At 35.6% G+C, this 17,953-nt stretch overlaps 1 protein-coding gene across 13 annotated transcripts in view; it reads left to right on the top strand.

The window, feature by feature from the left end:
* Nucleotides 1–17,953, top strand: part of NBEAL1 (neurobeachin like 1) — a 170,664-nt gene that overhangs the window by 730 nt on the left and 151,981 nt on the right. For 10 of the 13 annotated variants that reach the window (XR_014828954.1, XM_021075105.2, XM_084998428.1 and 7 more), the window contains exon 2: nt 544–827. Coding sequence is in view for 9 of the 13 variants with exons in the window: in XM_021075105.2 (XP_020930764.2) it covers nt 777–827 (51 nt within the window). In the remaining 4 variants the exon portion in view is untranslated. Of the gene's footprint in view, nt 1–543; nt 828–15,263; nt 15,400–17,953 lie in introns of all 13 variants that reach the window. The other 3 variants (XM_084998430.1, XM_021075110.2, XM_084998431.1) reach the window with 1 other exon arrangement.

The raw sequence follows: 17,953 nt of genomic DNA on the forward strand, positions 1-17,953 counted from the left end.
GTGTTTTCCTTGTGCGCTCCTTAACTGGATGGAGAGGTAGCGAGGCCAGGTGGAAAGGTCGACTTTCACTCCCTGAGGATTGTTGCAACAAACAAACCAGAAATTCTTCCCCCTCCTCCCCACGCCCTGCCCTGCAACACAGCGACAAACATTCCCAAGAAGTTTTAAGAAGCAGCCTAGAGAATTCCAAGGGATTCTGTCTTTGAAATATGTCAGTATGTGTGCTTTTTCTTATGTTTATAGAAAATGTATGAGTGGGAACGGCGTTTTTGCTGCTTACTATCATTGGACACATTTTTTGTTATGAAAAATACTCATCTTTGAGTTCTGCCCAAGAGGATTCTGATTTTCTGTTGATGTGAAATATTGTATTAGCTGTGATGTTTTTCTGAAATACCAATTTCTGTGAAATCCGATCAGTTGTGAAAGCTTAGCCAGTTGTTTGTGGGCAGTGAAGAAAATAAATCTCTAGTTTTTATAAACCCATAATTGTTAATATGGCCTCTTGTTAAAGGGAATCTTGCATCTTTTTCTCTTTTACAGATTTATGTAATTGCCCAAAGACCACTGATGAATATATGTTGGAATAACTGCTGAAACTGAATCTTATTAACCAGAAAGCAGACCGTCCTTTGTTTCACTTCTTTTTGTTTTCCCTACTGCTTTGAGTTTTATTGTAACAGCTGAAAAACTTGGAAAATAAAATGAACATACTGTGGTCTTGAACACAATTTTTTTTTTTGAGGAAAAATTAAAGTGCCAGAGTGAAAGCCAGAATGGCATCCAGAGAGAGACTCTTCGAACTTTGGATGCTTTATTGTGCGAAGGTAACTACTTTTCTTTCTATTTCTAAGTTTTAAAATACTTTGTTATAAAAACTTTTGTAACTGCCATTATTAACATTTTATTTAATGGATAATATCATGTTTATTTATAGTAATGACCTCAAATGTAAAAACGCAGGATTTTCTGTTTTCTGCTTTTGCAAGTTCGAACACATACCCAATATTGGCATGTTATTAAAAAGTGTACGGTGTGCTTTTATTTATTTTTTGTCTTTTTTCAGGGCAGCACCCGTCACATATGCAAGTTCCCCAGTTAGGGGTCAAATCCGAGCTGCAGCTGCCTGCCTATACCACAGCCATAGCAACACCAGATCCGAGCTGTGTCTGTGACCTGCACCACAGCTCGTGGCAACCCCAGATCCTTAAGCCACTGAACAAGGCCAGGGATTGAATCCAAGTCCTCATGGATACTAGTCGGGTTCCTTGCAGCTAAGCCAAGATGGTAACTCCTAGGGTGTGGTTTTAACTTGATATTTTTCTTCAGTGATCCTAACATTATATAAGTAAAACTATGACCTTAAGATAAAAATATTTATATTTTTGTTTGGTTTTTTTCCCTCTCACAAGTGGAAGTACTGATAGAGATATTTTTATAAGACCATTAAACATTTTTCTCATAATTAATCTTTTTTAAGTTGTATAAAAAGGTTATTGTATAAAAGGGCTATAGACTTGAGGTGGTTACTGTAAGCTTGCCCTAATGCACCTTAGAAGCATTGTCTTACTTGATCCTCACAATCATCATGTGAAACGGGTATTGTAATTATCCTTTTTGACTGATGAGAAAAACTGATGCAGAGGTTAAAGAGGCCAATGAGAAGCAGGCACTTCTGCTTCTGTACCTAGTTGGACTCTGTACTGTCTGATTCTAGTCCATGCTCTTATCCATTATGACTCATTATTTTTACTTTTGTCATTCAAAATTAATTTTTCTTTTTTCATCTTTATATGACTTTACATGTTAACTTTGATTTTAGGTTATTGGGGGAGAAAGGTATTACTTAAAAACATGTTTTTCCAGTGAGAGCTGATTACTACTTTGAAGATACTGAAAAGGGTCAGAGTAACATCTCCAATTTACTGCTTAAGTTACTTTAGGTCTATGTGGTGAAATTCTCAAGTCTCAGCTTGCGTTTTTTGCATTATCCCTTTGGGTTCCCTTTTTATACTTTCACCTCTTTAAAGAACAACTTATTCTTTAACAGATGACCTCAGTTATCTTAATATTAAATATTAGAGTTTGCACTGGAATTTTCTGTTACTTCCTGGTTTGATATTACAGTTACTGAAGGACGTATACTTTGAAATGTTTAATATGGATTTTTAAAATAGCTTTTAGTCTTGTGTAATTTAATTCCAGAAATGTCTTTTTAAAAATAGACCACTCTTCCAATAAAAAAAAGAATCCAATTCACCAACTTTTGAAAATAGTCACTAACACGTCGTCCAAAAATCAAAATGCATTTAGTATGCTTGCCTAGTAGTTTGAAAATGATGTCTTTAAAAATCCATCAAACTTACTAGGTTTTTACATTTTCAGAATGACAAAAAGTAAATGGGGTTACATTGTCTTATTAATTAGTTATATTGTTTCTAGGTCGAATTCATGTTTTATTTAAGTGATACTGTGCTTATTGAAAAGACAGTATCATTGACAGAAACAGACTTTAGTTCTTAATGATTTAACATCAACGTGAACCCTTTTTTATGAGAATGTCTAAGTAAATAATGAAGGCCCTTCATGGTCAAATCTTGAAGCCTGTTCTTGGAGAGGAAGATAAATCTCATTTTTTATGTTTAAGATTTAAATCATTTGTGCACTTAATAAGATAAAAATTTTCCACCTGCTTTCAAAAAAATCATTGCTTAATGATTTTGTTTCATCAGTTCATGAATAAGCTACTTGTAAGCTAGACAATAACTATGTTTTGTTCAAACACCTTGAATTCAAATAGCTTCCAAATAATGTATCAGATTTAACATTTCTGCTTCCTAGTGAGGATGGTTACCAAATACTCAGTTCTCTGTGGTACTTTCTCTCTAGCCTTATTGCCCTCCATCTAGCACATAGCTCCTCAAACCACCTGACTTCTTTTTCTCCACTGGACTAACTTTTAAGACCTTTTTAAAACTCCTTTGATGGGCTTTCAGACTACTTCAGGACTGCGAAGATCTTTTAACTTAGCTCCAACTTAGATCTCTTTTGGGGCTTGCAATTGTGGAATCCAGTTTTGCCTCTACTGATGCTTTGTTTTGTAACCTTGAGCAAGACTTACCTCTTTGGGTCTCAGTTTTCTCATTTGTCATTAGTGGTGTTTGTCCAGGAAGAATTTTTGCCTTGTTCACCATAAGATTTTCATTTAGGAGTTCCTGGTGCAGTGGGTTAGTGATCCAGCTTGTCTCTGTAGTGTTGCTGGTTTGATCCCTGGCCTGGTGCAGTGTGTTAAGGATCCAGCATTGCTGCATCTGTGACGCCTTGAATTTGACCTCTTGTCTGGGACTGTGCCCGGTGTGTGGCCGAAAAGGCAAAAAAGGGGAAAAGATTTTCATTTGTTCTGACCTCTGAGGGCCATGGAGGGTTTTTTTTGTTTGTTTGTTTTCCGTCCTAATTCTGTAGTTTGTCATATGGAACTTTTTTGGTTCATCTTTCTTTTTTTGGGCTTTTATTATGGAAAATTTCAAGTAGGCACAAATAGAGAAGGTGCTAAGGTGAACCTTTTTGTATCTGTACTGTGCTTCAATAACTATCGGTTTATATTCAATGATGTTTCATCTAAAACATTCCGCTATCCCTTCCTCTACACCTGAATTATTTTAAAACAAATCCCAGATGACATAGCTTCTTGGTAAATATTTACAAATATATCTATAAAATAAGAACTCCTCTTAAAAACATAATCACAGTATAATTCTTTAAATCTCAAGTATCTGATCGGTCTTCAGACTTTCTTGGGTGCTTCATAAATGTTGTTTTCATACTGTTTGATGCAACATTTAAACAAAATAGACATGTATTTTGCTGAAAATCTGTTGAGTCTTTTAATCAATGGACTCTCCCCCACCACACTTTTTATTCCTTCTATTTATTTGTTGAAGAAATGGGGTTTTGACATTAGAATTTCCTCAGTCTGAGTTTTGCTGGTCCAATTCCCTTGATTTTAATTGTTGCTTCTGCTGGTGTCTGCAAGCTGGCAGATCTAGAGGCTTGATTGATTCACATTCTGTTTCCTGGGGTAAGGCTAGAATATTTCATGAGTATCTTGGCCATCAGTGACTTGTGCCTATATGCATTAATTATTTCATTAGGAGTTTGCAAAACTGTGATATTATAATTTTATAATTTCTTATTAGTAGAACATACATGTCCCCTCATCAGTTGTTTGATGACAGTTCCTTAAAGGGAAGGGAAGCAATTAAATGTCTGATTCTTTCTCTTTGTTTTCAGAATAATTACTAGCATCCTCCCAAAGGTGACCCTTATTTTCATTGAGTGTCAAGTTCATCTTGAATGATTAAAATTAAAATTTAAACATTCTCTACTATTTTGCTGACCTAGTTGGTATGCTATTCATATCAAACATTGTACACATACCTGATTAAAGAAGATGACTCGGAAGATTTATGAAGGTCTGCTTCAGGGCAATATGTATGGTTAAGATATCCTTTATATTTGCCATAATGCTAATCTTGACCCAGGTATCCCACAGGGCATTAGCAATAGATGAATATTAAGGAACTATGATAGTGTTTCTGTGTAATTTAATGTGGTGTCTTAAAGCTTATCATTGAACATAATGAAAGCTCAATAGGTGTTTAAATAGGACTGTATCAGAAACAACCCTGGGGCAGTATTGCTTGGTCAAAGGAATACTAAAGAGGTATATAAATATGTCTTCTTCCCATTAGTCTGGGTTTAGTTGCAAGCCTAAATACTAGTGATTAAAGTTTTCTAAGTAGAATTAAAATAAATTACTGTTTCAGTGTTTACCAGCTTTTCACTTTCTCTTTCTAGGAATAGGATTTAAATTGTTAAAAACATGCATCTTCCTAGTAAGTTATCTGTTAACCTCGTGTAGTTGTTATTACATAATACAGGCAGGATGATTTCTGATAACCCAGCATTCCTGCTGTATATAGAGTCTTTCACCAATATATAAATCTACTAATTCAAGTTATATAGTCTGAACTTTTCTTGCCTACAAAGGGTCATCCCCACCCCACCCTGGTCAAGGATTTCATCAACAGTGCATTTCATATAGCTCTTATAAGTTAAACATTAATTTGAAAACAGGTTTCATCTTGTATCTGGATTTTATTAGTTCAGTAGTTAACTACTTCTGGTCTGATTTTTCTTAAGTGTAGAGAGCAACTTTATTTCTTAATATCTACAGATTTCAATGTATATTATCTCTATTTGGTACCATGTTATTATTCCCTGTATCTTTTGACATTATTTCTTTACTTAACGTGCTCGTAATAAGAGAGATGGTGGGAGAACAATTTTGGTGTCTGCATTATCATGTAACTTTTTAGAATTCATATATTGCATAAAACATATACATATATATGTATCCCTGTCTCAGCTGTTGCCCTTTGATAGGCATAAGTATTTCTGTTCTACATTTACCTTTTGGTAGTGCTACCCTTAGTCACCAGAATATGCAGAAGAGAAACTGAGCTTCTCAAATTCCTTGATAACTTTGTTATTTTTGTTCTGTGTAGTGGAAAGTATCAAATGCATTAACTCAGTAAAAATATACAAGGTGACTGAAAAACATGACATCTTGTAATGTGGCAGTGTGGGTTGAAATTCATGGTTCATTTTTGTCACTGCGTTTGGTTTTTTTTTTTTTTTGAGATTCAATTTACACTGGAAAATTTCATGAAATTTCAGAATTAAAGTCAAGGCTTAGTTCCAATTCTATTTCTGATGTAACGAACCTGAAAACAGATTAATTTATCTCATTCCTTTATATTTCTGTTTTTTCATCATTCAAATGGAAAAAAATAACTATTTTGCCTATTTTTCAAAGTTGTTGAGAACAAAATGAATTGACTGCATTTAAATGTACCATGAGGGTAAGAAATATAAAAATGTACTGTATAAGTTTTTAAAAGATACATGTTTGTTTTTGTATTGTATAATAATAGAAATATTGTCTTTTTAGCAGTAGTGATGAATGTCTGAATTTCTAATCTGTGTTTATTTTTGCTTTCAAGCATGGTGCTTAATCATCTTGGTAATAATTTGAGGTTTTTTTTTTTTAATTCTAAACCAAGTTTGTTTTGGATCTTGATGATGCTCCACTTCCTGCTGTTGCCCTTTGTCCTGCTAAATCTGGCATATGACTGAAATAGATAGTTTTGCAATGAGTTCAGAGTAAACTTCCTTTTCAGAATAAAAGTTTTGCTTCATAAGGAAAATAGAATTTAGAGGTGTTTTATTCAGATAAAAAGGCAAGTACCTCTTTTATATATAAATTTGGAAACAATCGGTGAATGAATCCTCTTCTAATGAGAAAATTATAATTTATTTATATAATTTTGTTTATAATCCTAAGTGAAACTTCTGGCAAGTTGTAATAATATACATCAATCCTTATAATTTAACCCATTTTTTAATAAGTCTCTGGTATGTACAAAGTATAGAAATAGCTCTTCATTTTCTTTGGCTTAATAGTGACTTTGTATATAAAGAAAGTCGTGTTGTTTGACGCTAAGGCAGAACAAAACAAAATCATTAGCTCAGTGATATTGGTTACCAATTACATATTCATTTTAGGAAGTTAGATGTGAAAGAACAATAAATGAGTATTTAATAACAATAGACATGTCTGTAGGGAAGGAATATCACTACCTTTGTGATTTGACTTGAGGAGCTTATGCACTACTCTAAAAAGCTGTTAAGATGCATGAAAATTTCTTATTATTCATGTCTTTTGAATAGCAAAATTTTAATTTTCTTGGTAGAAGCACTTAAATATGTAGATGTGTGGAGCAAAGGGGAGAAAGAAGAGGCTAAAATCACTTTCAGGTTTCTCTTGTCATCCCATTCACCAAGTTAGCTAATACAAGTTCACTAGGTTTTCAGATTAATATGTGAGTTTGCAGTGCCTTGGGGACATCTAGGTAGTAAGAAATACCCACAAAGTGGAGTTCAGAAGGTGGTCTATGTTGGGAATAAAGATTTCAGAGTCCTTATGTTGGCAGTTGTTGAAAAGTTACATGACAGTTAAGAAGAGAAGAGGATCAGACACAGGGAGTCGTGAAGAACTTTATCATTTAAGAGAAGCAAAGAGAAAGAAGAGTTTGTTGGGAGTTTGAATGGAGGAGAACCAGGAGTGAGTGGTCGCCTTGGAAAGAAGAGGGTTGTTATAAAGAAGGGAATAGTCGGTAGTGTCACTTTCAGTGTAGCTTTGAAGAAAAGCATTATGGAGCTTGTATTGGATTCCACAGTTAAGAGATGATTGGCAGCTTTAGCAAAGTAGGTCTAAAGAGAGTGGGGGGAGAAGATATTAAATCACAATTCTGCATTTTACTTTCAAATTAGATTCCACAGACTTAAAATTACTGACAAACTGCTATTAAAGTTTTTAAATGTTTACTTTATTTTTGTACTTACCTGACCGAGGGCCTTTCATATTCATTCTTAACCATAAGGAATATCAACATTTTCTTTTAATTTATGTCGTGATTGGTGTCAGACTGGTAAAATTTTCATCTCCTGGGATAAACCAAAGCATTAACTGATCCATGCATTTTATACAGAAGTCATTCAGGCATTTCAAAACAGTGCTTATGTTTAAAAAAAAAAAAAAAGTGGTTAGAGTTCCCATTGTGGCACAGCGAAAATGAATCCGACTAGGAACCATGAGGTTGTAGGTTCGATCCCTGGCCTTGCTCAGTGAGTTAAGGATCCAGCATTGCTGTGAGCTGTGGTGTAGGTTGCAGATGCAGCTCGGATCCTATATTGCTGTGGCTCTGGTGTAGGCTGGTGGCTACAGCTCCGATTCGACCCCTAGCCTGGGAACCTCCATATACCAAGGGTGTGGCCCTAAAAGGACAAAGACAAAAAAAAAAAGTGGTTGTTCGATGCATTTAATTTAACTACTACACAATCTTTTCTGATAGTAAACATTAGAATAGTAGGAAAGATAGGTATGATTTCAATTTATGATGTCATTGTGAGGTGAATTTACTTTTTTAGTGAATAAATTTGACTTAGGAGTTTTGTCAAAATATAAAACCTAAATACATTCAAAATGTAAAATTTCAGTTTCCTAGTGAATGAACTTTATTTGAGGGATGAAAATAAACAGACTTTCTAATTTAGGTTTATGCTCTAAGAGCAAGTAGTAAAGATGTTTTACTTTTATACTGAGATTTAAATTTAAGATACACAGATTAATTGTAGAAAATCTAGGAAATGCAGATATGTAGAAAAAGTTTCATTATTCAGAGACTTTTAAAGTACTTTTATTATTTTTTAATGACTCAATGAATTTATTACATTTATAGTTGTACAGTGGTCACAATCCAATTTTATAGGCCTTTTATGCATGTGATTGAAAAGTGTGTAAATTACATTTACTACTACAGATCATTAACATATTAAATTTGAGGAGTTCCCATTGTGGCTCTGCAGAAATGAACCCGACTAGAATTCATGAGGATGCAGGTTTGATCCCTGGCCTTGCTCAGTGGGTTAAGAATCTGGTATTGCCAAGTGAGCTGTGGTATAGGTTGCAGACGCGACTCTGATCTGGCCTTGCTCAGGCTGTGGTGTAGGCTGGCAGCTGCAGCTCTGATTTGACCCTTAGCCTGGGAACCTCCATATGGCCTTGGGTGTGGCCCTAAAGAGACAAAAAAAAAAAAAAAAAAGATATTAAATTTGAAAAACTTGAACCTGATGTGAAGTTTGAACATTATTTTAATCTTTTCAGTCCTGTTAAAAAAGTGTCAATGTTATATTTAATTAGTGCATACGTAGTAATACACTTTTCTAAAGAATTTAGTTCAATTCAGTTAGTTTTAATTCAGTGCCTGTTGTATGTACATGTTATTTATTGTCATTTCATCCCTTGAATTTTACATTTTTCCTCTCTTTAAAAACTTGATCATTTAAAAAAAAAAAATAAACATTTTTTAGAGCAGTTTTAGTTTCACAGCAAAATTGATTGGAAGTACAGGAAGTTCCTATGTACCCACATTTCCATATATGCATAGCCTTTCCTGCTATTGACATCCCACACCACAGTGGAACATTTGATCACTTGACTGACTTCCCAAAAACGCTTGAACCAGAAATTTCTTTACTTGTTTGCTATGTGTGAAACTCCAAGATGAACAGAACAAGCAACAGGGAATATATCTAACATTCCAACATTGCAGCTGTTAGTTTTTTCAAGCCTTGTTAATTTTAGCCAAGCATTTTTACACTGTATTGACCAAAGGTAGAACTTTATTAATTATATGAATAGTTATTTAAAACTTAAGAAATACCTGAAGTAAAAAGTGAAAATTTTTCTCCCTAGGGATTGGTGTATTCTAAACCTGTATTTATGCAGAGACTGCTCTTAGGATATTACTGCTTTTGTTTGTGTTAAAATGGCTTCCAAGTCTTGCCTGGATGTGACTGGCTTTCATCAGAATTTCCATCAAAATTTTATATCTATATTTAATTGACTGTGACTTCATCTGAGGGCATGCTTTTCCAACTAGAGTCAGTTTCCCACTCGGCTCATAGGCCCAGATGTGAGACCTAAGGGAGGATGCATGAAGTCATTAGCGACTGTTGAGCTGAAGAGAGAGCGTTTGGTCAAGATTTTAAAGAATTAATAGTTATTTAATAGAGAGGACGTGCCAGACATGGGTAAGGCATGACCAAAAGTACAAAGGAAAAGTGATCTTAATACAAATTTGCGTCATTAATGTGAAATTGTATGCTGCTTCTCTGTTTTCATGCTTATCTGTGTACACAAAAACTTCATTTTACTGCCTAATTTAGTATAATTTTTTTGAAGACTTTTTGAATAGCAGTTAATCTTGACATGTTGGAGTACCACCTATGCACATAAATCTAGTGAAAGCACATCAGCATGAACACCTCTTAACAGATGTGCATAGGCAATGAGAAGTATGTCATAACAGCAGCTTTTCTTTTTTCTTTTTTTTTTTTTTTTTTGGTCTTTTTGCCTTTTCTAGGGCCGCTCCCGTGGCATATGGAGGTTCCCAGGCTAGGGGTCGAATCGGAGCTGTAGCCTCTGGCCTATGCCACAGCCATAGCAACTCGGGATCCGAGCTACGTCTGCGACCTACACCACAGCTCACGGCAACCCCAGATCCTTAGCCCACTGAGCAAGGCCAGGGATCAAACCCGCAACCTCATGGTTCCTAGTTGGATTCGTTAACCACTGCGCCATGGTGGGAACTCCAACCGCAGCCTTTCTAAGAGAAATTGTAAGATGCATTTTGATTTCAAAGATGCCAAAATGTAAAAAATTTTGTCTTAGAATCAGAGAAATATGGAAAAATGACCTAGCAATTGGGAAAAAGGATGTCTAGAAATGGAAAAGAAACCCCAATAATGATAACTAAAAACCAATAAATGGGATATGAGTTTAAATAGCTTAAGAGAATTAAAGCGTTGGAAGAGAGATCACAGAATTCTTTTAGAATATATCCTATGAAGTCAAAGAAATGGAAAATATAGAAGGCAAAGAAGGATAGTATGAAAAGATTTAACACATGTAATTTGACTGGAAAAGAGAGTAAAGAAACATGAAGCAAATGTTAATATTTGAAGAGATTGCAGGTGAGAGCTTTCCAGGATTGATGAAAGTCTGGTGAATTTCAAGGAGAGTAAATAAAACAAATTCTAAACCAAGATAGTGAAATCATAGTGGTTTTGCAGAAAACCAGAGAGAAAGAGAAAAATCTTAAAAGCTGCCAGAGGAAAAAATGATTATATTCAAAGGGATTATACATTAATAGCTAATTTTTCAGTGATGATAGAAGGGAAAGGGTAATGGATTAACATCTTTAAAGAAAAGACTTACTAATGTAATTTCCAACCAAGTGACATTTTTTTCAAAGAAGAAAGTGAACTAAAATCATTTTCAGCAATTCCAAAACTGTTCAATTCATGAGGAAAATATACCAATTTTAAATTGTGTGCCACTCATACTGTAGTCTCAAAATAAGGCAAGCATTGAGAGAATGATAGAATAATGAGCATTTGACCATCATGGTAGGTTTTTTTTTTTTTCAACTTAGATATTTTAGCAGTTTTTTAAAACACATTTTTCTCAGTAATTGTTAGAATAAACAGACCAAAAAAAAAAAAAAATCAGTAAAGATACGCAAGATTTAAGTAGTAGATTTGACAAATTTGAAAGGAATTTATTTAGAACATTACACCAAACATACATTCCTTTCAAGCAAACATACTTAGAAAAGTGATATGACAGACCTTAAAAGCAAGTTTCAGCAAATTTCAAATGATTGAAACAATAGAGTATGTTTTCTGACAAAAATGTAGTTAAGGAAGAAATAGCAAACTGATTTATAAAAAATGTTTGGAAGCCATGAAATACACTTTAAAACAAAACTTCGATTAAAAAACAACTAATAAAGGAAAGTTAGAGTCTGTCTTTGGAATTGAATTTTAAAAGTACTGCATTTTAGAACTTCATGGTGGGGGTGGAACCTAAAACAATACTTAGGAAAATTTATGGCTAGAAATGTGTTAAAAAAGAAGAGCAAAAGCTAAAAATTAGCTAGTCATTTGTGGTGGGCAGCCTCAAGATCCTCACCTTCTGGTATTCACACCCTTTTATAGTCCTCGCCTACATTGTGTTAGGGTTTGTCTCTGACCCATAGAGTTTGGCAAAAGTGATGCTATGACATTTCTGAAATTAGAAAAGACACTATTGTTTCCCTCTCAGTTACTCTTTTTTTCCTGCATCATTTGCTGTGGGGGAAGCAAGCTGCTATGTTGTCAACAGCCCTGTGGAGGAGCCCAAGTTGTGAAGAACTGAAACCTTGCCAACCACCACTTAAGTGAGGTTGGAAGTAGTTCCTCTAGCCCAGTCAAGCTTTGGGATGACTGCAGCCCTAGTTTCCATCTTTATTACATATTAGTGAGAAATGCTGAGCCAGAACCACCCATCTAAACTGTTTTTGAATTCCTGGCCCTACAAAACATAGTATTTGTTGTTTAAGCTCTTTACTTTGTTATGCAGAAGCAGATTATTAAATTTTAAGGTTTTTTTCTTTGTGTGTGTGTGTTTAGGGCCATACCCATAGCATATGGAAGTTCCCAGGCAGGGGTCAAATTGGAGGTGCAGCCACAGAAGCCAGGAATCTGAGCTGCGTCTGTGACCTGTACCACAGCTCACAGCAATGCCAGATTCTTAACCCACAGAGTAAGGCCAGGAATTGAAACCGCATCCTCATGGATAGTAGTCAGTTTTGTTGCCACTGAGCCACAATAGGTACTCCTAAGTTTTGTTTTGTTTTGTTTGGTTAATATGAAAGTTCTCAAATTTGTTACATTTGTTTTGGTTCTTGAAGGAAATGTACATAAATAAGAAGGTTGACATATTTTAAGGAATGTTTAATTTTGATAAATTATCCATATAACATCTTGAGATGAATGGCATAAACACAATCTGTATCTGGATATAAATTTAAGAATCTGGAAGTTTGAGAGTAAATTAATAGGTCTTCCTTCTGCAAATCTTTCTAGTAGTCATGGTGTTATCATAAGGAAATTATAAGTTTTATTACAAAAGTTACTCAAAACATCGGATCTAGGAAATGATAATCAGTAGCTTCTAATATCACAAAAGAGATAACTAGGTATGTATTATCTGAAGAACATATATAACATCACCTATGTAGAATTTTTGCACCTCCCCACCCCCACCAAATCTGAGAGTTTCTAGGTATACTCCTTCACAGGAAAGTCAGAAGACTTAGGAACATGTTAAATAATAATAAAGATAGGCAGTCAGCAAAATCTCTAATGTAAGAAAAACTAAATTACAAAAGACCCAGTGTCTTCAACAGGTAAATTAGGGGGAAAAAAAGAGAAATCTAAAAGAAACCTGTAGGTTTAAAAGCCTTAAAATATATACTAACAGGAGTTCCCGTCATGGCTCAGTATTTAACGAATCCAATTAAGAAACATGAGGTTGAAGGTTCAATCCCTGGCCTTGCTCAGTGGGTTAAGGATCTGGGGTTGCCATGAGCTGTGGTGTAGGTTGCAGACGAGGCTCAGATCCCACGTTGCTGTGGTTCTGGCGTAGGCCGGTGGCTACGGCTCCAACTGGACCCCTAGCCTGGGAATCTCCATATGCCATGGGAGCAGCCCAAGAAAATGGCAAAAAGCCAAAAAAAAAAAAATATATATGTGTATATATATATATATATATATATATATATATAACACATACACACACACACACTAACAGATTGCAAATTGTGGACTTAATTTGGGTCCTGATCTTATCAGACAGTTAAGAAAGGCATATATGGGAGTTCCCTGCTGGCTCAGTGGGTTAAGGATCTGGTGTTACTGCTGTGGTGTGAGTTAAGTCCCCGGTGCAGGAATTTAGGATGCTGCAGGCATGACCCAAAAAAAAAAAAAAAAAAGGTGGGGGGAGGCATTTATAAGCAAGTCAGGAAAGCTTGAACATCATCTGATATTAAAGTATTGCTAGTTTTTTTAGATGTGATGCTGTATTTTAAAAGATATTTTTTACGAATAGATACCAAAATATTTGTGGGCGAAATAGGATATCTGGACTTGCTTAAAAATAAATCAGTTGAGGATGAGGATATAGATGAAAGAAGATTGGTTATGCATGATTTGATAGTTGTTGGAACTGAGTCATTTATACCATTTTCTCTACCTTTTATGTATGTTTGTAATTTTGTTCAATAAAATGCTCTTAGAGCAGAAATTATTAAAATAATAAACATAGTAGGATCAACCAAATAAGTTGGTTTTTGGTAGAACTAGTGAAATGCAGTCAGGAGGGTAAAGTTATATATGTTTCAGAAATTTCATATTCACCTCTTCCAATGCCATTCACCAGGCATATTTCATTTTTAAGATAATGTATTCTTTTTTTGTTTTTTGGGTTTTTTTTTTTTTTTGTCTTTTCAGGGCCACATCCGTAGCATGTGGAGATTCCCAGGCTAGGGGCTGAATTGGAGCTGTGGTCGCTGGCCTACGCCACAGCCACAGCAACGTGGGATCGGAGCCACATCTGCCACCTACACCACAGCTGATGGCAACGCCAGATCCTTAACCCACTGAGCAAGGCAAGGGATCGAACCCGCAACCTCATGGTTCCTAGTCAGATGTGTTAACCACTGAGCCACAACGGGAACTAAGATAATATATTGTTAAAAATCTTCTTTAACATTGCTTAACTAGTGCTTCTCAAACTTGGTTAAGCACAGCCATCTTTTCTTTTTCTTTAACTTTTCAAATTAAATCTGTTCTCATCCAAATGGACAGTGTTCCTAAATACTCACTTAGGAAATGCTGGGTTCTTGAAGTCTTATAGTCCTTTGTATCTGTCCCACTGCTTCAGTTCTGGAATAGAACTGTGTTCTTTCCACACTGGAACAGTACCAGTATTGTACATCTTGGAGCACATCTTGCTATTTTCTATCTGGACTTACCCTCTTTCCTTCTTTCTCCTTGAAAGCATCTGCTTATGACCTGAGAAAACTTCTGAGAACTTCTGTTACTCAGTTACCTCCAACCTTGACAGGTTCTGTGACTGTGTTATTTTGATACTTTTCACAACTGTTTTACTTCTGAGGATGTTTTGCATTATTTCTTGATGCTTCTCTTTCCTATTGAAGAAAGCACTTTGAAGACAAGGTTGTGGTTATTTTAGCTTTCTTTTTTTTAAGTTGAAATATAGTTGATAGACGTTATGTTTTGTCTTCAGGCCCATAGAGTCCAGCACTCTCTTTGGTTGGTACATGGTTGACTGGTACTTATTAAATGTTTTTTGAAGTAGCTAGTCTCTGTCAGCCTTGAGGGCTGGCCTGAAAGACTAATCACCATTAATAATAATGTTTATATGGGAGGAATTTATTTTCTTTTGCCAAGACATTAGAGAATAAATTATGAATATAACTGACTTAAATGCAAAGAGATTTGAAAGGAAAATAATGCACTTAAAATCATGTGACGTAGGGGCTCATGAAATACTTAAATATGTACATGTGTAAAGATATCATTATCTTTATTTTTATAGAAAAACTGTTTTGCAAACTTAGGGTGACAGGGAAGAGTCACTTCAGTGCTTCTGCAGTACTTAATATATTTGTGTATTGTGTTAATAAATATTATGCAAATGGGGAGATAACTTTTTTGTCAAACTTTTACAGGGAGTTAATTCTCTGCTTTATTAAAAAGGAACCATGATAAAGAAAACTCCAGTTGTTTGTATTTCTGGAGTCTTATCCTGAATGGATAAATGAATGAATAAATGCGTGAATGGTGTGCTAGTTGAAGTTGAACAAGGTAATTAATGAAACTCTTGAGAACATTTCTCATAAGAGGTAGTTCTTTCTCTGAAATATTTCCGTCCTATTTCTCAGTGATGATGTGGATGGTAACAAATTATGATCTGATTTTGCAACAGTATATTAATAGAAAAAACAAATACATGAAATGTCAGCAGTCTGCATATTCTGGGAACATTCTTTCAGGAATTCTGATTTGTAGTGTAATGCTTTTATTTTAGGAAAATAAATACTTGAGTTCTCTTTATGTAAGAACAGTGCCTAACCAATGATATTTAAAAACTAATTAAGACTCCTAATATCATGTTGAAATTGACTGGAGTAAAAAGGAGTAAAGGAAGTAAAAGAAACAAATTTGAGCATCTTTTTTTTTTTTTTTTTTTTTTTTTTTTTTTTAACCACACCTATGGCATATGCAAAATTCTGGGCCAGGGATCAAGTCAGAGCTGCAGGTGCTACCTTTGCTGCAGGTTTAGCAACACCGGATCCTTATCTCACTGTGCCACAGTGGGAATTCCCTTGAGCATCATTTTTAGTGGTGCAACTTATACTTAAAAAGACATTTCTGAGGAGTCACAGTGTTGTTGTTTTTTTTCCAAATCAACTATGAAATGTAACTTACCAACCATAAAATTCACAGATTTTAAGTGTCAAATTTGATGAGTTTTGTTTTTTGAGGGGCCATGCCCACAGCTGCAGCATGTGGAAATTCCCAGCCCAGGAGTCAAACCTGCACCACAGCAGCAACCTGAGCTGCTGCAGTGACAATTCCAGAGCCTTAACCTGCTGTGCCACAAGGGAACTCCAAATTTGATGAGTTTTTGTGTATGTGTTTTTCATGCCCTGAAGCATATGGAGTTTCTGGGCCATGGGGTCAGAATTGAGCTGCAGTTCTGACCTATTCCGCAGCTATGGCAACGACAGATCTTTTAACCCACGGTGCAGGACCAGGGAATGAACCTGCATCTTGGTGCTTCAGAGACGCTGCCGATCCTGTTGTGCTACAATTGCGGGAACTCCCAAATATGATGAATTTTGATACAGCCAAACATTTGTGTGCCCACTACCTAATAAAATGGAAAATTTCTATCATCTAGGAACATTTCCTTTGTGTCCCTTTGTAGTCAGTCTTCTGAAAGACAGTCAGTAATCTAATTTCTGACACTATAGCCTGCTCTAGAACATTGTGTAAATGATATCACGCACAGTGTATATACTTTAATGCCTGGCATCTTTTGCTCAACATATTTTTGAAATTTCTACTTGTTGTTATACTAATAGTTCATTCATTGTTATTGCAGAATAGCATTCCATTCTGTGAATATATTACAGTTTATCAGTTAACCTGCTATGGACGTTTTGGTTTGTTTCCAGCTTTAGGCCATTAAAAATAAATCTTCTATGAACATTTTTGTACAAGTCTTTTTGTGAATATATGTTTTCACTTCTCCTGAGAGGATTAAATGGGCCATGTTGAAATTTATGTTTAACTTTAGAAGAAACTGCCAAGCTGTTTTCCAGGTGGTTATATCATTTTATACTTCTGCCGAAAATATGAGTTCCAATTATTCTACATTTTTTCCAACACTCGGTATGGACAGTCTTTTAAGTTTTAGCCATTCTAGTGGGTGTAATGGTATTCTGTTTCATATTAATTTTCATTTCCCTGGGTAATTGATGGTGTTGAGAATGCTTTTCCACGCTCCTTGGCCATTTGTGTATCTTCTTTTGTGAAATGTCTGAGCCTGTTGCCCATTTTTAAAGTGAGTTGTCCTTTTTACATTGAATCATAAGAGTTCTTTATATATTCTTGGTTCAAGTCCTTTTTCAGATATATGTACTGAAAGTATTTTCAGGTAGTATAATATGGTTTACTTTTTCATTTTCTTTCTGCTTTTTAGGGCTACACCTGTAGCATATGGTAGTTGCTAGGCTAGGGTCTGAATTGGAGCTGTAGCTGCTGGCCTACACCACAGCCACAGCAAAGTGGGGTCCGAGCCATGTCTGTGGTTACACCACAGCAGCTGCCAACCTATACCAACAGCTCATGGCAACGCTGGATGCCTAATCTACTTTTGTCTTTTTTGTTGTTGTTGTTATGGTTGCTATTTCTTGGGCCGCTTCCGCGGCATATGGAGGTTCCCAGGCTAGGGGTTGAATCGGAGCTGTAGCCACCGGCCTACGCCAGAGCCACAGCAACGCAGGATCCGAGCCGCGTCTGCAACCTACACCACAGCTCACGGCAACGCCGGATCGTTAACCCACTGAGTAAGGGCAGGGATCGAACCCGCAACCTCATGGTTCCTAGTCGGATTCGTTAACCACTGCGCCACGACGGGAACTCCATGGATGCCTAATCTACTGAATGAGGCCAAGAATCAAACCTGCATCCTCACTGATACTAATCGGGTTCATTACCACTGAGCCACAATGGGAACTCCACCTTTTCAGTTTCTTAACAGTGTCTTTTGATGACTAGAAGTCTTTAATTTTGATTAAGGCCAATTATTATTTTTTTCTTAGTGATTCTGGTGTCCTACCTAAGAAATTTT

Source organism: Sus scrofa, chromosome 15 (assembly GCF_054392235.1).
Source record: "Sus scrofa isolate SSC_HxYL_T2T_F1_AM1 chromosome 15, Sscrofa_HxYL_maternal_Yorkshire_Landrace_v2.0, whole genome shotgun sequence".
Taxonomy (NCBI): domain Eukaryota; kingdom Metazoa; phylum Chordata; class Mammalia; order Artiodactyla; family Suidae; genus Sus; species Sus scrofa.